The sequence below is a fragment of the Eumetopias jubatus genome, unplaced genomic scaffold, assembly GCF_037043125.1.
Source record: "Eumetopias jubatus isolate StellerSeaLion01/CBP00866 unplaced genomic scaffold, mEumJub1_p1.0 scaffold_11, whole genome shotgun sequence".
Classification (NCBI taxonomy): domain Eukaryota; kingdom Metazoa; phylum Chordata; class Mammalia; order Carnivora; family Otariidae; genus Eumetopias; species Eumetopias jubatus.
Genome location: NW_028274817.1, coordinates 117,804,225 through 117,829,388, shown reverse-complemented (window position 1 = coordinate 117,829,388; position 25,164 = coordinate 117,804,225). Strand labels below are relative to the sequence as shown.

General features: G+C 45.5%; 1 protein-coding gene across 2 annotated transcripts; it reads left to right on the top strand.

Annotated features, from left to right (window-relative positions):
• The first annotated feature begins 472 nt into the window (after positions 1-472).
• On the top strand, positions 473-25,164 carry TLR7 (toll like receptor 7). 2 transcript variants are annotated; one of them, XR_003611123.2, is made up of 4 exons: positions 473-576; positions 1,221-1,321; positions 19,011-22,541; positions 23,700-25,164. XR_003611123.2 is itself a non-coding variant. In XM_028115092.2 (3 exons), exons 2-3 carry the CDS (start codon positions 1,319-1,321, stop codon positions 22,158-22,160), a joined length of 3,153 nt encoding a protein of 1,050 aa, XP_027970893.1. In that variant the 5' UTR covers positions 473-576; positions 1,221-1,318; the 3' UTR covers positions 22,161-25,164. The 2 variants fall into 2 exon arrangements, 1 of the variants encoding a protein (XP_027970893.1); XM_028115092.2 differs by having other exon boundaries at positions 19,011-25,164.

The following is a 25,164-nucleotide window of genomic DNA, read 5'->3' as shown; positions in this document are numbered from 1 at the left end:
TCACAAACCAAAGGGGCCCTTTCAAAAAGGGGGGTGGCAAAGACAGAGCAAGGTCAATTTAGGCCTGCCTCTTCGATATCTATAGAACCGTGGCTCTCAACCTGGGGCGCTTCGGCCCCCCAGGGGATATTTTGCAATGTCTGGAGACATCTGTGGTTGTCACAACTGGAAGGGCAGTGTTTCTGGCATTTCGTGGGGAGTGGTCAGGGATGCTGCTCAACATCTTACAAGGCGATAAAGAATTATCTCACCAAAAAGATCCATAGAGCTGAGGTTGAGAAAGTCGCCCATTAAAAAAAGATGGAAGGTCAGCCTACCGGGTTGTTTGGACTTAGACAAGACATTGCCCCAGTTATGGTGGTAGAAATAAGAGGAACCTGGTGCTTCTGCAAACCTCCTGTCTGGGGTGGTTTTAACAGTCATGCTCCTCCCCTACACCCCCCCCCCAACCTTGTCTTCACACTTGGAAACCCTCGCGCTGGTAGCCTGGAGTCTCTGGGACTCCATGCTTCCTGAGCACCATCTCTTCATCTCCGAAGACTCCAGACATAGAATCACTCCATGCAACCCAGAAAGGTATTTTTCCACCCGGGGACAAATTTGGGTAGTTTAACCAATTAGGTGTGTAAGCCATTCTCAGGGAGTGGGGAGGAGAGGAGAGGGAACCCAAATTATATGCCCCCCCAAATAATAATAATAATAATAATAATAATAAAACAATTTTTTTAATCTAAAGAAAAATTTTGGTAGTCTAAAATGTCAATTCTCTGAAGATAAAGCCAGATGCTTAACAGTATTAGAGATGGTTTCCTGGAGTGTATCTCTAGTTTACATAACTTTGAGGAAGTAAATACTATTTTTTTTTAAAGATTTTATTTATTTGACAGAGAGAGACACAGCGAGAGAGGGAACACAAGCAGGGGGAGTGGGGGAGGGAGAAGCGGGCTTCCCGCGAAGCGGGGAGCCCGATGCGGGGCTCGATGCGGGGCCCGATGCGGGGCTCGATGCGGGGCCCGATGCGGGGCTCGATCCCAGGACCCTGGGACCATGCCCTGAGCACAAGGCAGACGCTCAACGACTGAGCCACCCAGGTGCCCCGGAAGTAAATACTATTAATGGCTGTTTTCAAGAGCACATTTTCGAGCACGTTCCCAGCTTTTGGAGCTACAGTCCTTTAACCTCTTTGAAATGTAAAATGCGGTGTTTTCTCTTTATCTTAGTTGAAGCTTTTGGATCCATCTCAGGCTGATCTTGACATCTTTCTGGCTCTGCTCTCTTCAACCAGACTTCTATATTTCTCTGTGGAAGAAGACTAAAAATGGTAAGGACAGCCAAGAGATTCCCTAAAAAATCGTTCTCTGTCCTCTTGGTGGGAAGAACTGAACCCAGCTGGCAAGAGAGATGTTTAAGAATTTGTCGTTTCGTTATTTGCGGGGGTGGGAGGGGAACTTCTTTGTGATTGATATTTCATAATCCAGATTAATCATGGCAGTGTTACATAAATTCAGAGTAATCAACGCTTGTGCTGTCCAGCTGCCTGCAAGAGTTAATGCGATCTGTAGTGAGGAGGAACGGATGTTCAAATTGGGGAAATTGCTTCTATGGGTCTAATTTGTCCATCCTATGTTTTGGGGGAAAAGAAGCCTCGGTAGAGAACTGGGTTCTGTGGCCTGCACGGAAGGGACTCGTGGGGATTTATAGCCAAGGAGCAGGGTGGGGGTAGGTGGATGGAAAATGACTAAGGTGAAACATCAGGGGTGGGGGTGACTTCTGGATAAACCGACTTGACAGGATTCTTGCTGCAAGCAGGCCAAGGAGATCAGCTATCACCTAGAGGATGGGAGGGGCTGAGGGATTGGAGCAGATACCAAGGATGATCAGAGATCAATGGTGAGGGAGTCTGTATAAACTGACCTAACCAGACTTCGCTAAAACTGGGAAGACCGATACGGAAACCCAACAGTCAAGGCCTAGTGACTGCGAGCAGCCTGAGTACCCAGCCTCACCTTCTCTGTCGAGGCAGAACATTCTAATACTTCTCCAGGTGCCTTCCAGGGCCACCGTGAGGCTCAAGTCACAGAATATGTGTTCAAGTTCTTTGCGAGCAGTGTGAACTATTAGGGATGCCGAAAACTAGTCAGAAAAAGATATCAGTGGCCTTTTTCTGAAATTATTTTGTCACCCAAATGAGCCATGCTGGAGTACATTCAGTGGGAACGCATCCCGATTTCTAGATCTGAATGTGGGCACCATGGCTCATTTTGTGCCTAAGGTCTAATGAGGAGTTAACCCCGAGGGGACTGTGTTACAAAGGAAACAACTGCGTATAGTTTCATTTCCTAGAAACTCAGATGTCTATTTTTATGCAAACCCATGCCCACATCTGCCTTTGCCCCTTGAGGGATGGAATGAGGGCACTGGTAATAATCAAGACCGCTCAGATTTATTGACCACTTGCTATATAGGTCACGCGTCATGCTAAGGGCTTGATGTCTAGGGTTCTGTTTCAGTTTCAAAGCAGCCCCGTGAAGCCCCGATGAGGGAGCTGGGGCTTCAGGAGGTTAAGGAGCCCGAGTGGTCTTGACTGGGCAGCCTGACTCCGGGAGCCGTGCTCGGGCCCCCCTGCTCTCTGCACCTAGACCAAGCCCAACACACACCGTCGCCCCAGAGACACTCAGAACCTGTGAACTTCCATTATGATACCTTACTCCTGACGAGAAAAGGAGCACTTGGTAGATCTTTTATAAGAAAAGACTTGGAAACAATTTTCAAAAGAAGAGATACAAGAGGCCAGGAAGCACAGGGAAATTATTCGACCATATTAATAGTTATATGTCCTCTCCTTCGATATGGAAACTCCACTTCTAGAGGCTCTCTTAAGACATGATCAAGGATGTAGCAAATTATTTATCAAGGTTGTCTGTTCGGCATGGCAAACAGAGAATCTCATGTCGAATGTTGGGGAGGGATTACTTAATTGTGGTCCCCCATTAAATGATATGTTAACACAACCATCAAATCATGTTTTAATTAATTAATTCGTTTTTAAATATTTATTTTAGAGAGTGCGTGCAAGCTGGGGGTGGTGGTGGTGGGAGGAGCAGAAGGGAGGGAGAGGGAAAGAGTCTCAAGTAGACTGAGTGCAGAGCCCAACATGGGGCTCGATCTTATGACCCTGAGATCATGACCTGAGCGAAAACCAAGAGTCGGACGCTCAACCGACCGAGCCACCCAGGCGCTCCTCAAATCGTGTTTTTTAAAAGAACACCGAGACACATAAGCACTTATAATATAGTGGTAAGTGAAAACAGCAAGCTAGAAATTGATAAGTATCGTATATTCCTGGTGATTTTAATGTGCCCATGCTAGATGCTTACTTGGTGTTGGTTAATCTGGGAGGATGGTTTACATGAACACATGTGTTACCTATTTTTCTTAATAGTTTCGCAAAATGCATTCTAACCATTTTACAGTTGAGAAATGAAAATTCTCATGAGGTCAAGTGATTCGCCAAAGTCAGAGAGCTCTTATGTGGCAGAATAAGAATTGTTCTGGGACACCTGGGTGGTTCAGTCGGCTGAATGACTGACTCTTGATTTCGGCTCAGGTCATGATCTCAGGGTCATGAGATCAAGCCCTGTGTCAGGCTCCACACTCAGCGGGGAGTCGGCTTGAGATTCTCTCTCTCTCCCTCTGCTCCTCCCTGCTCCTCCCGCTTGTGCTTGCTCTCTTTCTCTTTCTAAAATAAATAAATCTTTAACAAATAAAATAAAATGAAATCTTTCCATCGACAAAGCCCTAGCTAAGACTGGAATGCTTCTCACTATGCGAAATAGACACAGAAATGCGGAGATCAGTATTTGAAAGAAACATGCCAATGTGTAACCGTGGCTAAGCGGTTTTAAAAGTAAAACCATTATTCTGCTCTTAACTATAGCAGATTTCTCCGTGGCCAAGCAAAGAGGTAATGAGAAATTTATTTACTAAATGAATCAAACCTGATCATTTAAACATTTGAAAGACTGTGCTAAAATTAAAAACCATCATTACAGATGAACCAACCAGTGTCTTTGCACGCCAAGAGCAGATCCCTTCTATCTCAGAAGCTTGCCAAAGCTTAGCGCTGAGCGGCATGTTGTGGCCACGGCCCATACCCCGCTTGCCGCCTATGTTTGCACAGCCTACAAGCTAAGAAAGTTTTTAATGTTTTTATGTTTGAAAAAGTCAGAGGAAGGGGGCGCCCAGGTGGCTCAGTCCGTTAAGCGTCTGCCTTCGGCTCAGGTGGTGATCTCCAGGGTCCTGGGATCGAGCCCCGCATCGGGCTCCCTGCTCCGCAGGGCGCCTGCTTCTCCCTCTCCCTCTGCCCCTCCCTCCCTTGCGTGTTCTCTCTCTCAAATAAATAAAATCTTAAAACAAAAAAAAAGAAAAAGAGGAAGAATACTATATCCCAGTTACATTAAATGCAAATTTCAGTGCCCGCAAATAGTTTTGTTTGTGTAGATTTGTCTCTAACCGCCTTTGTACTACATGGCAACCTCCTCGCTGGTTGAGTAGTCGGGACAGAGCCTAGATGGCCTGCAAAACATAAAATACTAACTGGCCCCTTACAGAAACGTGTGCCGATGGTTTGGTGGTGGTTTATGGGAAGCAAGCAGACAGGGTGTAAGGTCGAATGAGATTTAATATCTTCTGGTCTTTGGTGCCTGTTGTGATGCGTAATAGCTGTCGAGTTGCTAATTTATAGAAAGACTACTTTATATCATTTCATTCTTTTATTTTGAAAACTGGGTCTGTTGGGCTAAAATGGTAGGAGATAAATGATAAAAAGTCTCTATTTTTAGAGTAAGTCGGTTGTATCCTTATACTTTTTTTTGGTTATATAATGAGACTTTGCCATTTGTGGTAATTACACTTTACAGAGATTAGCCTATAATTAGAAATCTTCCAAATTTGCCAAAAAAAAGGGAGGGGCTGCTATTTTGTCATAAATTTATTAGGGAAATTCCAAGTGGAGTCTCAGTCTATAAAGCAAACAGAAAAAGAAGGAAATCAGAGGCTCATGAGGTAAAGTGATTCACCAAAGTAAAGTAACTTCCTTATTCCCGGGGCTTGGTTAGCCCCTAGGGTGATGTCCACATCACTACCTCATTATCAAACAATTTGGTGTCCTGCTGAGTTGATGGGAGTTCCCTCGGAGAGCTCCAGATAGAGAGCACATCAAGGAGGGTGGTCCCGCACAGGAAACTTTATTTGAAGCAAATAAGGAGACCTTGGGGAATCACTTCCAAAGCCCCTGAGCAGATGTGACTGGGTTCCTTTTATTTATGGTTAAGAGAAACGGGAGCTTTGTCATCCACCATCAAGGTGGGCGTTGGGCTGCGCAGTACTTAGCCAACGGCATAAGTACTACATGCCCTACAGGCATCTTATGTTAATGAAGCCTGTGCAGGAATATAGGACCTTGCTGGTTTACAGGCTGGAACCACCATCAGTCGACCTTGAGGGGAAAAGGGTCGGCTGAAAAACAAGCTTTCAGCTTTCTGGTAGTTTCAACCTCATTAACCCCATGGGGCACAGTTTCAATATCAACGTGGCAAAAGGTGAGCAAATTCAAGTTCACGGGTTTCCAGCAGTTGCTCCCCGACTCCTAGCCTCTTCTGTGGCCCTTTGTGATTCTTTTCCAGCCGGGCCTCACCTCTGGTTCAACCCAGCCCAGCCATTCGCAGGATCCCCACCGGGAGGTGAGACCCCTTGCTTCCCAAGCTTGCCTGAAGCGGTTCCCGCCACCAGAAATACATCAATACCCTTTTCACCCTGCGACTTGGCTTTTTGTGTGCTGTGTGATCTTGCCCGGAGCTGTCACCCCCTGAAGCCTGGCACACAGTAGCCCCAGGGGGTGCCCCGTCTGTTGGCCTCCTGACCGGTTGGCTGGGTAAAGGACTGGCGGTGAGCATGGCGGTCATTGTTCTAGGCCACCAGTATCCCCATCTCAAGATGAATTTCCCTCCGTGAGGGATGTGGCTGAGAGGAATGAAACGGAGGCAGAGTGTAGCTCTGCAAAGCCTGTGTGAGAAAGAGCCCAAGGGGAAGGCAAATTACCTACAGAAAGGTGAGGGGCTTGGGGGGGGCGTTCCTTGTTGCCACTGGGTAATCGCAGATTTCCTCGCGTGCCCCCTCCAGGAGGGCCCTCTCCCCCTCCTCCCCTCTCTTCCACCCCTGCCCTCTCCTCACTTCCCTGCTCCCCCGAGCACGCTGCAGCCACGGGCAGAGGACCTCCGCGGGCCCCCTTCTCCCTGTGCGCCTACCCGGCCTTCTGTGCCCACACGCGGTGCCTGGACGCACGCCTCACGGGTGGCCCCGGAGTGCCTGGGCTTACAACTGCAACAATCCTCTACTCTTCTGTGTCCTGGGTTCGAGGGTCAGCTGCGCTCCGGGAGGCAGCTCTGGTGCTCGGTGTCTCAGGCCCTGGCAGTCAGTTCCCCGGGGCTGGACTCCGCTGAAAACTGCCTCCCTCACGGGTGTGGTGGGGCCGGGAGCTCGGCCCGGGGCCGGGAGCTCGGCCCGAGCCCGGGGCGGCTCGGGTGTCTGCGGCGCCCTGCGGCTCCAGCGTGGCCTCTCTTCCGAGGCTGGTGGCTCAGGGCTCTAAAGAAAGCGGGGAGACAGAGAGCTCAGGAGAGAACGAGCGCGGGGCGCCTGGGTGGCTCAGTTGTTGGGCGTCTGACTTCAGCTCACGTCATGATCCCAGGGTCCTGGGATCGGGTCCCGCATGGGGCTCCCTGCTCCGCGGGAAGCCTGCTTACTTGTGGTGCTGCTCCCCGTGGAAACACTCACAAAGCCCTGCCTGGGTTCCAAGGAGGATGGGAGATGTGTCATCAAATGCGTGGACTGTTAACACCAAGCATGAGACTTCTCTGCTCCTGGCTAGACCCGGTCTCCCTGCTGGTGCACTAGGGCTCTCCTCCCTGCTCTCCTGCTCAGGCTCAACGTTCCATTTTCTGTCCTTTACATTGTCATCGTCATCCTCTCCTCCTCCTCCTCATCATGAATGCTTTTTGGTGGGTTTTTTTTTTTTTCTTGCTCTTCCGTTCTCACCAGCATTACAACATGCTGTTCTTTCTCTCCTCCTAAAATAAATTCTTTTGACCCTACCGGCCCTGTGAACGCCTGCCAGTGTCTTTGTTCCCCTTTGTAGGAAATTTCCCAGAAATGTTTGCTGTTTCTTTCTTTATTTTTTTAAAGATTTTATTTATTTATTTGACAGAGAGAGACACAGCGAGAGAGGGAACACGAGCGGGGGAGTGGGAGAGGGAGAAGCAGGCTTCCCGCCGAGCGGGGAGCCCGATGCGGGGCTCGATCCCAGGACCCTGGGACCATGACCTGAGCCGAAGGCAGCCGCTTAACGACTGAGCCACCCAGGCGCCCCTGTTTGCTGTTTCCAATCCCTCGTTCTTCCAAGAACTTTCAAGTCCTATTTTATTTGGCTTCATCTCCAAGTTCTCGTCACCTGCACCCTCGCCAGCTGGGTCTGTTACTTGAAATCCTGCAATAGCCTCTTGACTGCCCTCTGTCCTTCTGCCTTTGCCCCTCATTGTCTCTTCCCAACACAGCACCCGGCATGAGCCTTCTAAAATGTAGGTCAGGCCGTGTCCCTCTTTAGCGTTCCACTCAGTAGAAACCACCATCCTTCCTTGGAATGCTTGGCAGGGCCCGGCATGCGTGATGCAGGGCTGGGCCCCCCCGCCTTGACTTCATCTCCTACCCTCCTCCCCCCCTTGTTCCAGGCACACCAGTCTTGTTACCATCTTTGCGAATATTCCAGCATGTTTTCCTCCTTTGCATGAGACTCGTCCCTCTGCCTGGAATGCTTTTCCCCTGGATAGAGCTGCATGGTCAACTTCCTACTTCCCTTGAGATCTTTGCTCAAATGTCTACTTCTCAGTGATGTCCACCCAAACCACCCCATTTATGGTCACAAGCCCGCCTCACATGCCTGACCCCCTTCACCCTGCCCTGCGTTTTCTTTCTAACCCTTATCACCTCACATTGATATGATTATTACAGTTCTATATTTTCAGTTGATTATTTAGAGAATGTAAGCTTCAGAAACAGCAGGAATCTCTTCTGTTTGGTTCACTGATATATGACCCAACACTTAGAAGTGGATACCTGGCATGTAGCAGGTATCAATCAATACTTGTTGAAATGTTCATTTTTCACAATTTCCTTCCACATTGTTATGCTAAGGTTTTATTACTTGCTCCGTAATGTTTAAAATTTTTTTTTTTTTAAGATTTTATTTATTTGACACAGAGAGACACAGCGAGAGAGGGAACACAAGCAGGGGGACTGGGAGAGGGAGAAGCAGGCTTCCCGCGGAGCAGGGAGCCCAATGCGGGGCTCGATCCCAGGACCCAGGGACCGTGACCTGAGCCGAAGGCAGACGCTTAACGACTGAGCCACCCAGGCGCCCCTAAAATGTTTTTAAGATAAAAGCAACACATGTTCCTTATGAAGAAAAAAACCTCGAGGAATAGAGGATATCACATGTTCTTGCACTCTCTCAAATCAATCAATCAATCAATCAATCAATCTTTTTTTAAAAAACGTCTGGGGCGCCTGGGTGACTCAGTCGGTTAAGCGGCTGCCTTTGGCTCAGATCATGATCTCAGGATCCTGAGATCAAGCTCCCTGTTGGGCTCCCTGCTCAGCAGGGAGTCTGCTTCTCTCTCTCTCTCTCCCTCTCTCCCTCTCTCTCTCCCCCCCCGCCCCTCTTCCCTGCTCGTTCTCTCTCTCTCTAATAAATAAAATCTTTAAGAAAAACTCTAAATAGCACAATCTGGAGACATTACAATGCTCAGAATCCTTGAACTGAAATGGAAATAAATCAAGACATAGGCAAACATGCCATGTGCATTTGCTATAACTATATGAGGTAACTTGAAGAGGATTGGTCAGCATGGAGTTGGACTCTTAGTTCAGTTGCCTCTCTGATCACTACCTCTTCATCAGTGAAATGGGAATATTTATATGTCCTTTCAGTTTCACTGTCAGGGCTCAGTAAGATCAATACTGTGTCTTCTTTAGCATCTGACGTGTAATAAGCACGTGATAAAAGGCAGCCGTTATAAAAAAACAAAAATGACTGATGACTATTCAATGTGAATTCTACATTTTCCATTTTAACAAAAAGAGGTGATTTACTGAGAGAGGAGAACACCTGTGCTTAGAGTCAAACACTCTCATTTTAACCATAGATAGCTTGCTAATCCAGCATCCAAGTTTACCCAGTGTATTTGCCTGTGTAATTAGCTGTGATCCACAACCAAAGCTGAGCTTCTGTCATGGTGTCTTCTGTTACTTTACAAATCAAAGTACTGAAGGGCACGTGTCTTTAGGCAGTTGTTGCCAAAACAAGCAAAACAAAATAATGTGGATTCTTTGTATCAGATGAGAAAACAGGTCTGGCTCAACACCGAGTGAACTCTTTTTAAAGACTTTTATTTATTCATATATTTTAAGTAATCTCTACACCCAACATGGGGCTCAAACTCAACCCCAAGATCAAGAGTTAGATGCGCTACCGACCGAGCCAGCCAGGCACCCCTTTGGCATCAAGTGAAGTCTTACATTACCATTAGTTGAAGCTAACTAAGGTCCCCACTTTAGTCCGAAGCAGGTAGTTCCCAGTGGTCTGAAAGGGGACATTTCCACACTTAAGGAATAAAAGAAAACTTCACATCTAAGACTTTATTTATTTATTTATTTTAGAGAGAGCGAGAGAGAGAGAGAGAGAGAGAGAGAGAGAGAGAACGAGCAAGGGGAGGAGCAGAGGGGGAAGGAGAGGGAGAGAATCTCCAGCAGACTCCGAGTTGAACATGGAGCCCGATGTGGGGCTCAGTCTCACAACCCTGAGATCATGACCCGAGCTGAAACCCAAGTGTCAGACACTCGACCGACTGAGCCACCCAGGCACCCCAAAACTTCACATTTTCAGTCATCTTCTCAAGAATATCTTTTAAATTTGGAAGCCTCGAAAGGCTTTAAAATTTTTTTAATTTAAAATTTAAATAAAAATTTTAAAATTTTTCTTTAAAAAATTTAGAAAGGTTTTGTTGAGTCCATTTTTCTTTCCTCCTTTGCTTGATCAGAACCCAACCTCTCGGGGCACTTGCGTGGCTCAGTCCTTAAGCATCTGCCTTCGGCTCAGGTCATGATCCCAGGGTCCTGGGATCGAGCCCCGCATTGGGCTCCCTGCTCGGTGGGAGGCCTGCTTCTCCCTCTCCCACTGCCCCTGCTTGTGTTCCCTCTCTCACTGTGTCTCTGTTAAATAAATAAAATCTTAAAAAAAAAAAAAGAACCCAACCTTTCATTGCAGTTAATTTTCCCTTTGGCACCGATCGCAGAATGCGAACTCACTGGCACCTCTGAGTTCCAGGCTCCTGGTGCAGCGGCAGGAGACCTGCCGCCTGCCAAAGAGCATCACAAGGGCCAGCTGGGCTGGGGCTCAACTATGGAGCATAGGGTGTGCCTGTTCCCAGGAGAGACAAAGGATCAAGTAGGGGACCTTCTGCAGTTTCACTTCCCACGGACTTCCTCTGACACTGCCCCCTTTCCTTCTGTGGCACTTTTCCCACTTTACCCCTTCCTTTTAGAGGTCCCAAGCCCTCCTGGTGTCTCCTCACTTCTTGCCAACAATCTGACCTTTGGAATATTTTACTATTTATGATCATTCAATAAGTGTCTTCTATGGGATTTTAAGAAAGTTCAAAGCCTTGATTTATTCAGCAGATATTGATCTCATGCTCACTATGTGGCAGGCATCGTAATGATAGAGTGTGTGTAAAGACAAGCAAGGTTCTGGACTTAAGAGCGTTCACCACCCGGAGGGAGGAATGGTGTGTTGACATGGAGCCTTCTAGAAAGGTGGTATAACAGAGCAGCCAAGAGTGCAAGCTCTGTGTCTGGATTGCTCGAGTCTTAACTTTGGGCCGGTTCTGTAGGCTCTGCATTTCACTCACCTCATTGCGAACAAACCTATTTCTTAGAATCACAGTGATGATGAAATCATTTGCTAAAGGCTTTTGGTTGAAATTGGCGACGTGTGAACAGACTTACAGGCTTTGTAGGCAATATAATTTCTTCTCATATTTCGCAGTCTTAGGTTGGATTTGCTTAGAGTTGATTCTGTGCACAAGTTTAATACAGCCTAAGATTTTGTCTAGACCAGGGGTTTGCAAACTACTGCCTGTGGGCCAGATCTGTCTAGCCACCTGTGTTTATACGGTTCATGAGCTAAGGATGGTCTTTACAACTTTAATGAGTTACATTTTTTTTTAAAGATTTTATTTATTTATTTGACAGAGAGAGACACAGCGAGAGAGGGAACACAAGCAGGGGGAGTGGGAGAGGGAGAAGCGGGCTTCCCCGCGGAGCAGGGAGCCCGATGTGAGGCTCGATCCCGATCATGACCCGAACTGAAGGCAGACGCTTAACGACTGAGCCACCCAGGCGCCCCAATGAGTTACATTTTAAATGGTAATTTACATACCCACATAATCGTCTCAATTTTGCCTAAAATATTTACTCTCTAGCTCTTCACAGAAAAGGTCTGCCATTCCTTGGTCTAGACCAATGTTCTCTAATAGAACTTTCTGCAATATATCTGCATGCTCGAATACTGTAGCCTAGTGCCTACTATGGCTCTTGAGCACCTGAAATATGGTTAGTATAACTGAGAAACCAAATTTTAAAATCGCATTTAATTTTAATTAATTTAAATAGCCACATGTGACAGGTGTCTATCATATTAGAGCAGCTCCAGACCATTTTAAGTGTAAAGATTCTGTATTCTGTCAGTGTTCCTCAGTCTCAATGTAATCAACTCCCCAGAGGCTGTATGAGTCAAGGGCAAGGCAGCATTCCTAATCAGATTCTTTGCGCTAGACGGCTTCCATTGTCTGCTGGGAAATACTTAATGGAAAATGCTTGAAAAATGCATGTGAGCACACACTTATGTTCTCTTAAGGCTGCTGTTGACTCTCTCTATTCATCTGCTTTCATTTGGGGTAAAGCAGGAGGCTTTTTCAGCCCTGCAAGGCCCCAGATTAAGGAAGTCTTAATCAACTTTAGAGTTCCAGCTGCAGGCAGACGAAACCTCACTTGGTAGAGCTGCACTTCCTTCCATCCCTGCTTGCAGATGGCTGACTTAAGCCACGGCTCAGGCCTCTCCTAAGACTGCTTAAAAACAGTCAGAAGCCCTCAACAGGCATCATCGTTCCCAATCTTGCCAAACCATTTCCCCTAAGAGTAAAGTCACAAGTCACGGTTGGCCTTCTGAGGCTGTCCTGTGCAGCATGGTGACTAGTTAACAATATTGTGTATTTGAAGGTTGCTAAGGGAGTAGATCTTAAAAGCTCTCACCGCCACAAAAACAGTTGTAACAATGTGAGGTGATGGCTGTTAACTAGACTTTTGATCATTTTACCATGTATGCGTTTATCAAATCATTATGTTGAATACCTTAAACCAATACGATGTTATATGTTAATTATATCTCCAAAAAACTGGGAAAACAAAACAAAAGTCACAGTTGATGCATGTTCTGCCTTCCAAGATGGCGTAGGTGATAGTTGCATCAGGTGTTTTGCTATGGTGTGACATGGGTTGCTAGCTTTCCAGCCTCCGACGTCTGAATCTGTCTTGGCCATGGCCTAATAACATCGATGTCACATATCTTTGGTTCTCTCACGAGCCGCAGTTTACTTCCAAGTTCTAAATTCTACACTGGCTAAAAGTAGGTTTGCATTTGTACACTAGAAAGTCCAATTAACCCTGGCTTAGTATAACAGCTTTATGATTTCTCATAAACTCCTAGAGGTCAGCAGTTCTGAGCCATTATTTATACTCTGCTCTATGAGATCATGCAAGGATCTGGGTGCTCTGGCTCATCTACCTTGTTGCTGCATCATCCCTAGCACATTTTCCTCATTTGCAAAATTCAAGATAGGTGACTACCACACCTATATTACAAGAAGCCAGATGGAAGTAGACAGGAAGAAAGGGAACAGCCCCACCATTTAAGGACATATCCTAGAAACTGCACATCTTGCTTCTTCCTCTCACATCACATTGGTGTTAACTTAGTCACGAGGCCATGCTTAGCTGCAAGGGAGTCTGGCATATAGCCCCCTTTTTCAGAGTGGTGCATGTCCAACTATTAATGGAGACTCTATCACTATGAGATGAAAGAAAGGGGACAAAGATATGGGGAGATGTTTAACAATCTCTAGCTCTGATGAGGATGATAAAAATAGCCAAAGTGTCAGAAAATACTGCGTGGAATAAGAACAACATACAATTAAGCTCCACATAAGTGTCAGCATCTTGTCTGGAAAGAACTAATGGTCTTTCCACATTTTTAGTTTAAATCCATATATATTTTTTTCTCTCCTTGGCTGTGTTTTGAACTCTTTAAGGGCAGAGGCTGTGTGTTTACTGCCCCTAGTAGGTATTCAATAAATATTTGTCAAATGAAAGAACGAATATGTCAGTGGAATTCTGTTATATTTTTTTTATAAATTTTTTCTCACCAGTTACTTCGTGCAATTCCTCACTAAGGAATTGTTGGGGAATTTTCTGGTCCAGGTCCGCTGTCTTGGTCCTGGGCAGTTGTCTGGGTCCTTGGTGTGTCTTGTATTGTTGTTTCCATGTCTGCCATTCTCTTGGAGGGGGCTCTTCTGCTGAGCACAGTGGCTGCCTCACAAGGGGACGTGGGTAGTGGAATACCAAGCCAGGACCGGGAGCCAGTTCTTCCAACCCTCAGTCCGGAGCGGTGTTTCACAGCCTCATGTATAATCAGGGCAGTAGAAGATGAGAAGAGGGAGTGACTACTTCTGTCTGGGTCGATCCCAGAGAGTGTCTTGAAGAAGTCGGGTTCGAACTGGGCAGTAGAAAACAAGAGCTCCTGAAACCTTTCTCCCCAAGGAATCCTCAGGCAAATAGACGAGATAGAATGTTATCTCTCGGCAAGTACGGGGGCTGTAGCCTAAAGCGATCTACTCCAAGGAGAAATTTGTTGGAAGCATTTTGCTTTATTTCATTCATGCACACATTCATTCTTCTAGTCATGTATTTAGCAAACATAATACAACACGAATTAACTGCCGGGCATTGTTTTACACAAGAACACACAAAGCCCTGCTCTCTCAGAGCTTATCTTCTCATGCAGGGTAGACATTAAACAAATAAGCACACACGGGGCGCCTGGGTGGCTCAGTCGTTAAGCGTCTGCCTTCGGCTCAGGTCATGGTCCCAGGGTCCTGGGATCGAGCCCCGCATCGGGCTCCCTGCTCGGCGGGAAGCCTGCTTCTCCCTCTCCCACTCCCCCTGCTTGTGTTCCCTCTCTCGCTGTGTCTCTCTCTGTCAAATAAATAAATAAAATCTTTAAAGAAAAACAACAACAACAACAAAAAACAAATAAGCACACAAGTCATAAGCACGTAAACTACTGGCAAGATAATTTCTGATGGTGCTAAGGGCCATGAAGGAAATAAAGCAGGGTGATCTAGTACAGAGTACATATACCTCTCTGTACCTCAGTGGACTCATCTGTAAAATGGAAATTAATAATAGAGGTCCACAGTTCCAAAATCCCCAGCCTGAAAGCTTTGTCCTAACTCGGTCGATGGCAAACACATGACCTGAATTCATTCGGAGGTGAATCTTGATCTGAACTGAACAAGCTAGTTCTTTTCTTGCTTGGGTGCTTGTGTGCTTGCGTGCTTGCTTTTCTTGATTTCCCTCTCTCCCTTCTTTCCTCACTTAGTGTGGAGAATTCTTTGTTTCACTGCACAAATTTTTGTGTGTTTGATTATGGGATGCTGCCCTGGGCCCCAGTAAGGATATTATATAATATGTGGATACATATATCATATTACCTTCTAAGATCTGAAAAATTCTTAGTTCCAAAACACATCTAGCCCCAAAGGTTTTGGGAAAGGATTGAGGATCTGTAGTACCACTCACATGTGGTTATTAAGAGGATTGAATGAGTTAATATATTTAAACACTGAAAATGATGCTCAGAATATAGCAAGTGCTACCTAAGTTAACAAATGCTACTGTCACTATCACTAGTATTACACGGGAGGGTATTGGATGAGTTGGCCACAGAAGGTCTCTCCGAATATGTGTTGTTTGTGCTGACACCTAAGGGATGAGAATGACCTGGCTACGGGAAGAGGAGGAGAAAGATAATTTCAGGAAGAGGGAACAGCAAGTGCTAAGACTGGCTCGAATGCAGAACAGAAAACAGGCCAGATGTCTGGCATGTGGTCAAAGTAGGAGAAGGATGGTTCAAGGTCATGAAACTAGGCTTGAGTCCGAACATGCATGATATAAGCAATAGTAAAGATTCAAAGTGTAATAGGAAGTCATTGCAGTTGGTGTGATTCGTGTTTATAAAGACTATTCTCATGCCATTTGATGAATGAATTGTAGAGGAGAAGGAGAATTGGGTGGACCAGTTAGGAGTCTCTGGCGGTAGTCCAGGTAAGACCTGACGGCTAATGGCAGGAAGGAGGTGCTAGTAGACAAGGGGAAAGGTGGACAGGTGCCAGACAAAGTTTAGAAATAAGGGAGAAAAAAAGACTTTCTGATTAATTTTTCCTTCCAGTTCATACTATGTCCATATGTAGAGGCTAAAAATTTCACAGTCATTGTCGCAGGTGTGTTAACGGGCAGGGTTTGCTGGACCCAGCTCCTACAGGCTTGCCAGAGCAGTTCTGCACGTCTCTCCCCACCTCTGCATTCAGTGACATCACAATGGCAGTGCACACTATGGGAACTGGCAGATGCTATAAATCAGGACTTCACGAATCAGAGATGTGGGTTGGGGAAGGACAGCCGGTTGTTAAACATTTACTAACACACCGCTGTTATTTTTTCTATAACTGAACTGCCTTCATCTTAGAGCATCTATTTCCCCCCATCATAGAAATACTTAAACTATTCTGGAAACTCTGTGTGGTGATTGCTGTCACTTCGTGTTTTTACCTCCCCTAATTCAGGGATCCTCCCAGTTCTTCCCAGGAGCTCATCTAGGTTCGTGGGAGTGGGATCAGAAGAGGGCACCTGGTTCACAATTTGTCCTTTATTTATTTTGGCCCCCCTTTGGAATACAGCACACCTCCCAGGTCCACAGTAACACCCTTAGCAGCATTCCTTATTACCTTTTGAGACTGGGATTCATGAACCCATCATGTCCTCTGACAGAAGCATAGCTGGAGATGGGGTCCAGGGTCTGGGATCCTATAATCAGGGACCATAAAAATAGCTCACTCTACTTCTCTCCTTTTTCCATCTTGGCTCAACCCCTCTTCCCTGAGTGATGAACATTTCTCCTGAATCTTTTTTTTTCTTTTAAATTAATTTATTTGACAGAGAGAGACACAGCGAGAGAGGGAACACAAGCAGGGGGAGTGGGAGAGGGAGAAACAGGCTTCCCGTGGAGCAGGGAGCCCGATGTGGGGCCCGATCCCAGGACCCTGGGACCATGACGCGAGGCAAAGGCAGACGCCTAACCAACTGAGCCACCCAGGCGCCCCTTTTCTCCTAAATCTTTGAGTAAAGTTGATGCTCAAGGGAGATAGACCATATTTATCTAAGGGCCTCCTGTACACCCTGGCCTAGTGCCGTATCTTCCCAGGGATCTGAATGCTCTAGATTGGGAGGTAAAGCCTTAAAGCATAACTAGAATTCTGGTGGGTGGAAATGGCAGAAAAGAGTAGTCCCGGTAAAAGGACTTGCAAGTAAGGGAGCTGCAAACTGGGCTTGGGTTAGTGACTAGAGAAGCTGGTAGGGGCAGTGTATCAGGGAAGCCTGGACAAGTAGATAGGGGACAAAGTATGTAAGACTTTGGATGCCATGATAAAAAGTTAGGGCTCGGGCGCCTGGGTGGCTCAGATGGTTAAGCATCTGCCTTCGGCTCAGGTCATGATCCTGGAGTCCCGGGATTGAGTCCCGCATCGGGCTCCCTGCTCAGCGGGGGGTCTGTTTCTCCCCCTGAACCTCCCCCCTCTCATGCTCTCTCTCTCTCTCTCTATCTCATTCTCTCTCTCAAATAAATAAATAAATAAAATCTTAAAAAAAAAGTTAGGGCTCATTCTTTAAAAAAAAAAGAAAAAAATCATTTTAAAGACTTCAGAGTAATGTCATTTGATTAATGTTTGGGAAGTTTACTGGTTCGGGTGCATTCGAAGAGTGAGAGCCTGAAGACAAGGATGAGGTTTTAGAGCGGATCGAGGGTGCGATCATCTCAGCTGAAATGGTGTCAGCTAAAATGGCAAAGCAAGGAGGATGTCAAGAAGGTCAATGAAGAATGTCAGCTGGACTCAGTGAATGGTTTTGATGACGAGGAGAAGACAAGGTGGTGAAAGAGAAAAAAAAGAAAAAGACAGTGTTGCACTTCTAATCTCAACAAACTTTAGGCACATAAAGATGTATGAAGAAGCTCTTGAGATCCTTCTGAACCATCTTGCATTAGAGAAAAAGAAAGCTGAGGGAAAATTTGCTTATTTACCTTTCTGTTAGAGGAATTAAGGAAAGTAGGCATTTGGTTTATTAGATATCAACACAATTGGCTGATTCAGTCAATTGGGATGACAAAAACATTAATTGATCTAGAAGCCTGTTGTAGAGACACAGGCTAGATCATTCCATGGATTAGCACCAGTTAAACTAAAACCAGTGTTCTGGAGTAAAATACTGATAGAAATCCTGAAACTTGAGGGCAAGTCCCTGGTGAAACCAGCCTCTAAGGCAGGGCCAGTTCAAGTTAATATGGTGACTAGCAAAGCTCTTCAGTACTCCGCATACCACCTTCTAAGGTCTTTCTCCCCAGGGTCCCATTGTCTCTGACGCTAAACCTGGTTGCCCAAGAACCACCATTATGGGTAGGTTTCTATATGTCCCAGTTTGCCTGAGAGAGTCTTGGTTTTCTGCCTATAGTCTTAGCATTGTTATTACTAGGTCCCCCTTCTTTCACTCCCATAAGTATTGTCGTTGATCAATCAGGACACACTGAGGCAATGCCCTGACTCTCTGCTCTCTCCTTTCCAAATGTACGTAACGTAAAGCCAATGTGTAGGGGAAGTGTTCGTCCTCAAATCATCTTGGATTTCCAAAAACAATCCAAGAGGAAAACAAGCTCACAAAATGGCAGTGCCAAAATGGGAGTTGAGTGTCCTGGGGCAAATCAGCTACTATATATTGCTGAGCTAGGTCTTCATCTATAAGATGGGGATAATGGATCTCTTAATTTTTCTACTTAGAATATTAAGAAGCTTGAATATTGTGAAAGCCTCTTGTAAAAGAGCAGGCTTACTAGCAAGCAAACAGTAACTGCACTAAAGTCTTTTTTTTTTTAAGATTTTATTTATTTATTTGAGAGAGAGAGTGTGCACAAGCAGGGGGAGGGGCAGAGGGAGAGGGAGAAGCGGGCTCTCCGCTGAAGACAGAGCCTGACGTGGGGCTCGATCGCAGGACCCTGGGATCACAACCAGCTGAAGGCTGACGCTCAACCCCCTGAGCCACCCAGGTGCCCTGCACTAAAGTCTTAAAATGTGTCATTCTTCCCAATATATTTTTGTTTTAATATTCCTTCACCTGCAAATTTCAGACTTCGGCAGCTAGTTGATAGCTCCTCTGTTGTACTATTTTAAATAACAGTGAATAGGAAAATGCTGCTTCTACCACCTTCAAAGCTATGGAATCGAAAAGCTAACGTGCTAAAAGCTAAATGTGTAACTCAATTATTATGAACCTCCGTAGTAGGGCAAGTACAGTCATGGGGGGTGGGGAGATGCCGTTTAGGCAATTGAGAATAAGACCTGGGTTGTTTACTTTAAACTGTAGCAAAAGAGAGGCAGCAGATGGGAAATTTCAAATCTGATTCTTGGTATATTTTAGAATGACTTTGAATGATGATGATTTGGTCTTTCTTATGCTTTCAGGTGTTTCCAATGTGGACATTGAAGAGACAGTTACTTATCTTTTTAAACATAATCCTAATTTCCAAACTCCTTGGAGCTAGATGGTTTCCTAAAACTCTGCCCTGTGATGTCAGTCTGGATGTTCCAAAGGCCCATGTGATTGTGGACTGCACGGACAAGCATTTGACGGAAATCCCTGGAGGTATTCCCACCAATGCCACCAACCTCACCCTCACCATTAACCACATACCCAGCATCTCTCCAGCCTCCTTCCACCAGCTGGACTATCTGGTAGAGATCGATTTCAGATGCAACTGTATACCTATTCGACTAGGGCCCAAAGACCATCTGTGCACCAGGAGGCCACAGATTAAACCCAGAAGCTTTAGTAGACTCACTTATTTGAAATCCCTTTATCTGGATGGAAACCAGCTTCTAGAAATACCTGAGGGTCTTCCTCCCAACCTGCAGCTGCTGAGCCTTGAGGCCAACAGTATCTTTTCTATCATGAAAAATAACCTAACAGAACTGACCAATATAGAAAAGCTCTACTTGGGCCAAAACTGCTATTTTCGCAACCCTTGTAACGTTTCGTTTTTCATCGAAAAAGATGCTTTCCTAAGTCTGAAAAATCTAAAATTGCTCTCCCTAAAAGATAACAATATCACATATGTCCCTACTACTTTGCCATCTACTTTAACAGAACTCTATCTTTATAACAACGCCATTGCAAAAATCCAAGAAGAGGACTTTAATAACCTCCATCAACTGCAGCTTCTTGACCTAAGTGGAAATTGCCCTCGTTGTTACAATGTCCCATTTCCTTGTACGCCCTGTGAAAATAATTCTCCCCTACAGATCCACCCGTCGGCGTTCGATGCACTGACAGAATTACAAGTGTTACGTCTGCACAGTAACTCTCTTCAGCATGTGCCCCAAAGATGGTTTAAAAACATTAAAAAACTGAAGGAGCTAGATCTTTCCCAAAACTTCTTGGCCAAAGAAATTGAGGATGCCAAATTTTTGTATCTTCTTCACGACCTTGTCCAGTTGGATCTGTCTTTCAATTATGAACTTCAGGTCTATCGTGCAGCTCTGAATCTGTCAGATGCATTTTCTTCACTGAAAAATCTGAAAGTGTTGCGGATCAAAGGATACGTTTTTAAGGAGCTGAGCAGCCATAATCTGTCCCCGTTATGGAGTCTTTCCAATCTTGAAGTTCTTGATCTCGGCACTAACTTCATAAAAATTGCAGACCTCAGCCTATTTGAACAATTCAAAACATTGAAAGTCATAGATCTTTCAATGAATAAAATATCACCTTCAGGAGATTCAAGTGAAGTTGGCTTCTGCTCTAGCACCAGAACTTCTGTAGAAGGTCATGCTCCTCAGGTCCTCGAAACATTACATTATTTCAGATATGACGAGTACGCAAGGAGTTGCAGGGTCAAAAACAAAGAGACTCCTTCTTTCTTGCCTTTTAATAAAGATTGTTACAGATATGGGCAGACCTTGGACCTAAGTAGAAACAATATATTTTTTATCAAGTCCTCTGATTTTCGGCATCTTTCTTTCCTCAAATGCCTAAATTTGTCAGGAAATACCATTGGCCAAACTCTCAATGGCAGTGAATTTCAGCCTTTAGTGGACTTGAAATACTTGGACTTCTCGAACAACCGGCTTGATTTACTCTACTCAACAGCATTTGAGGAGCTACGCAACCTGGAAGTTCTAGATATTAGCAGTAACAGCCATTACTTTCAATCAGAAGGAATTACTCACATGTTAAACTTCACCAAGAATCTGAAAGTTCTGAAGAAACTGATGATGAACAACAATGACATTGCTACCTCCACCAGCAGGACCATGGAGAGCGAGTCTCTTAGAATCCTGGAATTCAGAGGAAATCATTTGGATGTTTTATGGAGAGATGGTGATAACAGATACTTAAAATTCTTCAAGAATCTGCTGAACCTAGAGGAATTAGACATCTCTGAAAATTCCCTGACTTTCTTGCCTTCTGAAGTTTTTGATGGCATGCCTCCGAATCTAAAGACCCTCTCCTTGGTCAAAAATGGGCTCACGTCCTTCACCTGGGAAAGACTCCAGTATCTGAAGAGTCTAGAAACTTTGGACCTCAGCCACAACAAGCTGAAGACTGTCCCTGACAGATTATACAACTGTTCCAGGAGCCTCAAGAAACTGATTCTTAAGTATAATCAAATCAGGCATCTGACAAAGTATTTTCTACAAGATGCTTTCCAGTTGCGGTATCTGGACCTCAGCTCAAATAAAATCCAGATTATCCAAAAGACTAGCTTTCCAGAAAATGTCCTCAACAATCTGGAGATGTTACTTTTGCATCACAATCAATTTCTGTGCACCTGTGATGCTGTGTGGTTTGTCTGGTGGGTTAACCATACAGAGGTGATCATTCCTTACTTGGCCACGGATGTGACTTGTGTGGGGCCAGGAGCACACAAGGGCCAGAGTGTAGTCTCTCTGGATCTGTATACCTGTGAGTTAGATCTGACTAATCTGATTCTGTTCTCACTTTCCCTGTCCGTGGCTCTTTCTCTGATGGTGATTACAACAGCAAACCACCTCTACTTCTGGGATGTGTGGTATAGCTACCATTTCTGTAAGGCCAAAATAAAGGGGTATCGGCGTCTGACATCCCTGGATTCTTGCTATGATGCTTTTGTTGTGTATGACACTAAAGATCCCGCGGTGACAGAATGGGTTTTGGATGAGCTGGTGGCCAAGTTGGAAGACCCGAGAGAGAAACATTTTAATTTATGTCTTGAGGAAAGGGATTGGTTACCAGGGCAGCCAGTTTTGGAAAACCTTTCCCAGAGCATACAGCTTAGCAAAAAGACGGTGTTTGTGATGACAAACAAGTACGCAAAGACTGAGAACTTTAAGATAGCATTTTACTTGTCCCATCAGAGGCTCATGGATGAAAAATTGGATGTCATTATCTTGATATTCCTTGAGAAGCCCCTTCAGAAATCCAAGTTCCTCCAGCTCCGGAAAAGGCTCTGTAAGAGCTCTGTCCTTGAGTGGCCAACAAACCCACAGGCTCACCCATATTTCTGGCAGTGTCTGAAAAATGCCCTGGCCACAGACAATCATGTGACCTATAGTCAGGTGTTCAAAGAGACAGTCTAGCCCTTCTTTGCAAAATGGGACTGCCTAACTTAACCAGGAGAAGGTTGGCTGCCTAGATTTTCCAATAAATGGCTCACTAGAAGGGTGTTTTCTAATTCTCTTAAGACCGGGATGGTCCGTTATCAGAGAGGAGAGTCACAGTGACAAAGAAATTGGAACAATGGACTTTATATAATGCACCGAGTCATCTTTCTTATCTCTCTGTGACTCCATTTGCACTTGAGCCTCTCCTTTCCGTTCCTGGATAGGTACTATTGGGGGAAGCCCGGCAAGGAGAGGACACGAGGCTCTGATTGTCCCATAACTCTCTTGTGATTATGAAATATACACACAATCTCGAAATACTGAGAGGAATTGTACTTCTACCCATAACAAGTACTGGTATGTCTAGAAATGGGTAAAAGATGCTCAGGGTCTGCGTCTGTGACATTACAATGTACCAGAGTTAGTGAAATGAAAACAGTCAACTCCTGGGCGCCTGGGTGGCTCAGTTGGTTAAGCGACTGCCTTTGGCTCAGGTCATGATCCCGGAGTCCCGGGATCGAGTCCCACATCGGGCTCCCTGCTCAGTAAGGGAGCCTGCTTCTCCCTCTGACCCTCCCCCCCTCATGTACTCTCTCTCTCTCTCATTCTCTCTCTCTCAAGTAAATAAATACATCTTTAAAAAAAAAACAAAACAGTCAACTCCTCAACCGATGGCTTCTGTATCACCCAGCGCCCCCTTCTGTGTAGACTGAGAGTTGGCTTCCGACGGGTTGTTGCCTAGGTGCCACTCTCTCTCTGCCGTTGGGCCTGTTGCAGGGTTCCGTGTGGAAATAGTGAAAAACATCTATACCACTGATGGACATAGTGCACTTACACATGGAAAAAATTAAAGTGATCTGCCTTTATACAAAGTGAGGCTCTTTCCCTTTGATGATAATTTACCTGCTTAAATATTGCTATGGACTGAATGTTCCCTCCCAAATTCAGATGCTGAAATCCTAACCGCCCAGTGTGATGGTTTCAGGAGGTGGGGCCTTTGGGAAGTGATCAGGTCATGAGGGTGCAGCCCTCAGGAATGGGATCAGTGCCTTATAAGAGAACAGCAGAGACCTAGCTTGCTGTGTTCCCACCGTGCCCGTGTGAGGCTACAAAGAGAGGTCAACAGCCCGCAGCTCGGAAGAGGGCCCTCCCCAGAACCAGACAGTGCTGGTACTCTGAGCCAGGAGTTCTGTCCTTCAGAACTGTGAGAAACAAGTTTGTGTTGTTCAAGTCACCCGGTTTATGATGTTTCCTTATGTAGCAGCCTCAGCGGACTCAAACCAATATTTTTATCTGCCTTGCGAAGTTCTGTGTCCAAAGTAACATTGTCTCATGCAATGGTTCTTTCAGACTGCTTTGCTAGCTAATATGGTGTATCTGTAATTATCTGCCAACTTGATCTGTCACCATTAGATGGTTTTGATAGTAAACTCTGCAGGAGGACCCCGAGAACATTTATTTATTTACAGTTAATCGGGCAGGGATGACAATTATATGGATTCCTTTACATTGCAGGGAGGAGGAAGGGAGAGGAGAAACCGAGGTTTACAGACCTCAACGCTCAGAAGGCTTCAGTCTTGAACGCCAACTTTCCTACCCAAAGGCAGCAACAGAAAGGACCAAGACATACTGAAGACACACATACTTCCAACTGGGTCTAAAGTCACAGGAGTTCAACGTTTGAAACCCAATCGCTTGGCTTTATCTCATGAGAGTGATTATCTACAGAGGTGTCCGTGCCCTTTGGAAAAGAGTGTGCGTGGGTTCAAATCTCAGAGCATTCGTTGGGAGATAACTATGTATGTATGAAATGCCAAAGGTTTGACTTTAAGTATAGTTGTAAATACACAGTATATGCATTCTTTCCAAAGGACTTGTAATCAGTAAGGATTACAAATTCCCAAATCAGTCTCTCAAATGAATAAAGACATAAGCTGCTAGAACCATTTGACAACGTCTTTAAAGCTTTATTGTACTTAATAGACGCCTTTCTTCTTCTTCAGTGAAAACAAAGATGTCATAAAACTTGGCTCTTGGCCATCTTAAAGCTTCTTCAATTAAAACATCAACACATAAGGTTGAATCGGTTTTGGTGATTTATAAACCATAAAGCACTTCAAGACAGCTTAAACATCTTGAGAAATGGACTAAGAGGAAGGGAAACTGAAAATAATGCATCTCAGAAACCACAGCATATTTTGACAATGAGGTTAGGTACAGGCTTTGTCGTAGGAAACAACCAAAAGCACATCGGCAGATAGTTTTCATCTTAAATTCTTTGTAATCTTGGGTAGTCACTCTTTGAACCTTCAGAGGGCCCTCTGTGGACTTCTCTACGACTGGAGCTACTAACTCAGGCTACCAGGAGCGCGTGACTGCCAGGTCCTCTCCAAAGCCCTGAATGTCTTGATGCTTGACTGACCCGCCTCCAGTGGGCTCCACCCCAGAAGGGACTCTCGACTGTCCATGAATCCCACTCTGCTGTCCAGGCTTGGCCCCCAGCTCCTTTCCCCCCTGGACTTGCGAGGTTGTGTCCTTCTTCCTCAGACACATCCTGTGCCTCAGCAAGACTTGGGATCCAAGTCTTTGTGGGATCCAAGCCAAGTGGTGAGGGGGGCATTTGGCAGGGCAAGTGTTATAGCGGAGAAAAGAGGCAAAGCAGGCGTCTGCCGTCTCTAGAGGGGAGAGGGGCTCGGGGTGATCATGGCCCTGCTCTGCGTCGGGGTCTCCTGGCCCCATCCTCACATCTGTTTCCAGCTCTGGACACTCCTAGGGCTAGATGGTCTCTTAAATGTAAACAGAAAGTATAGAGCATGTTGGGGGCGGGTATGGTGACCTGAGAACCTGGGCGTGTCGTTCCCCAGGCTCCCAGGAAACTAAAAGCATAACAAGGACACATTGCTTTCCTTGTGGAAACACGCTTTTATGTACTCCCATCTTCTCCTCCTAACCAGGATGAATGGCAGAAACAGGTCGTACA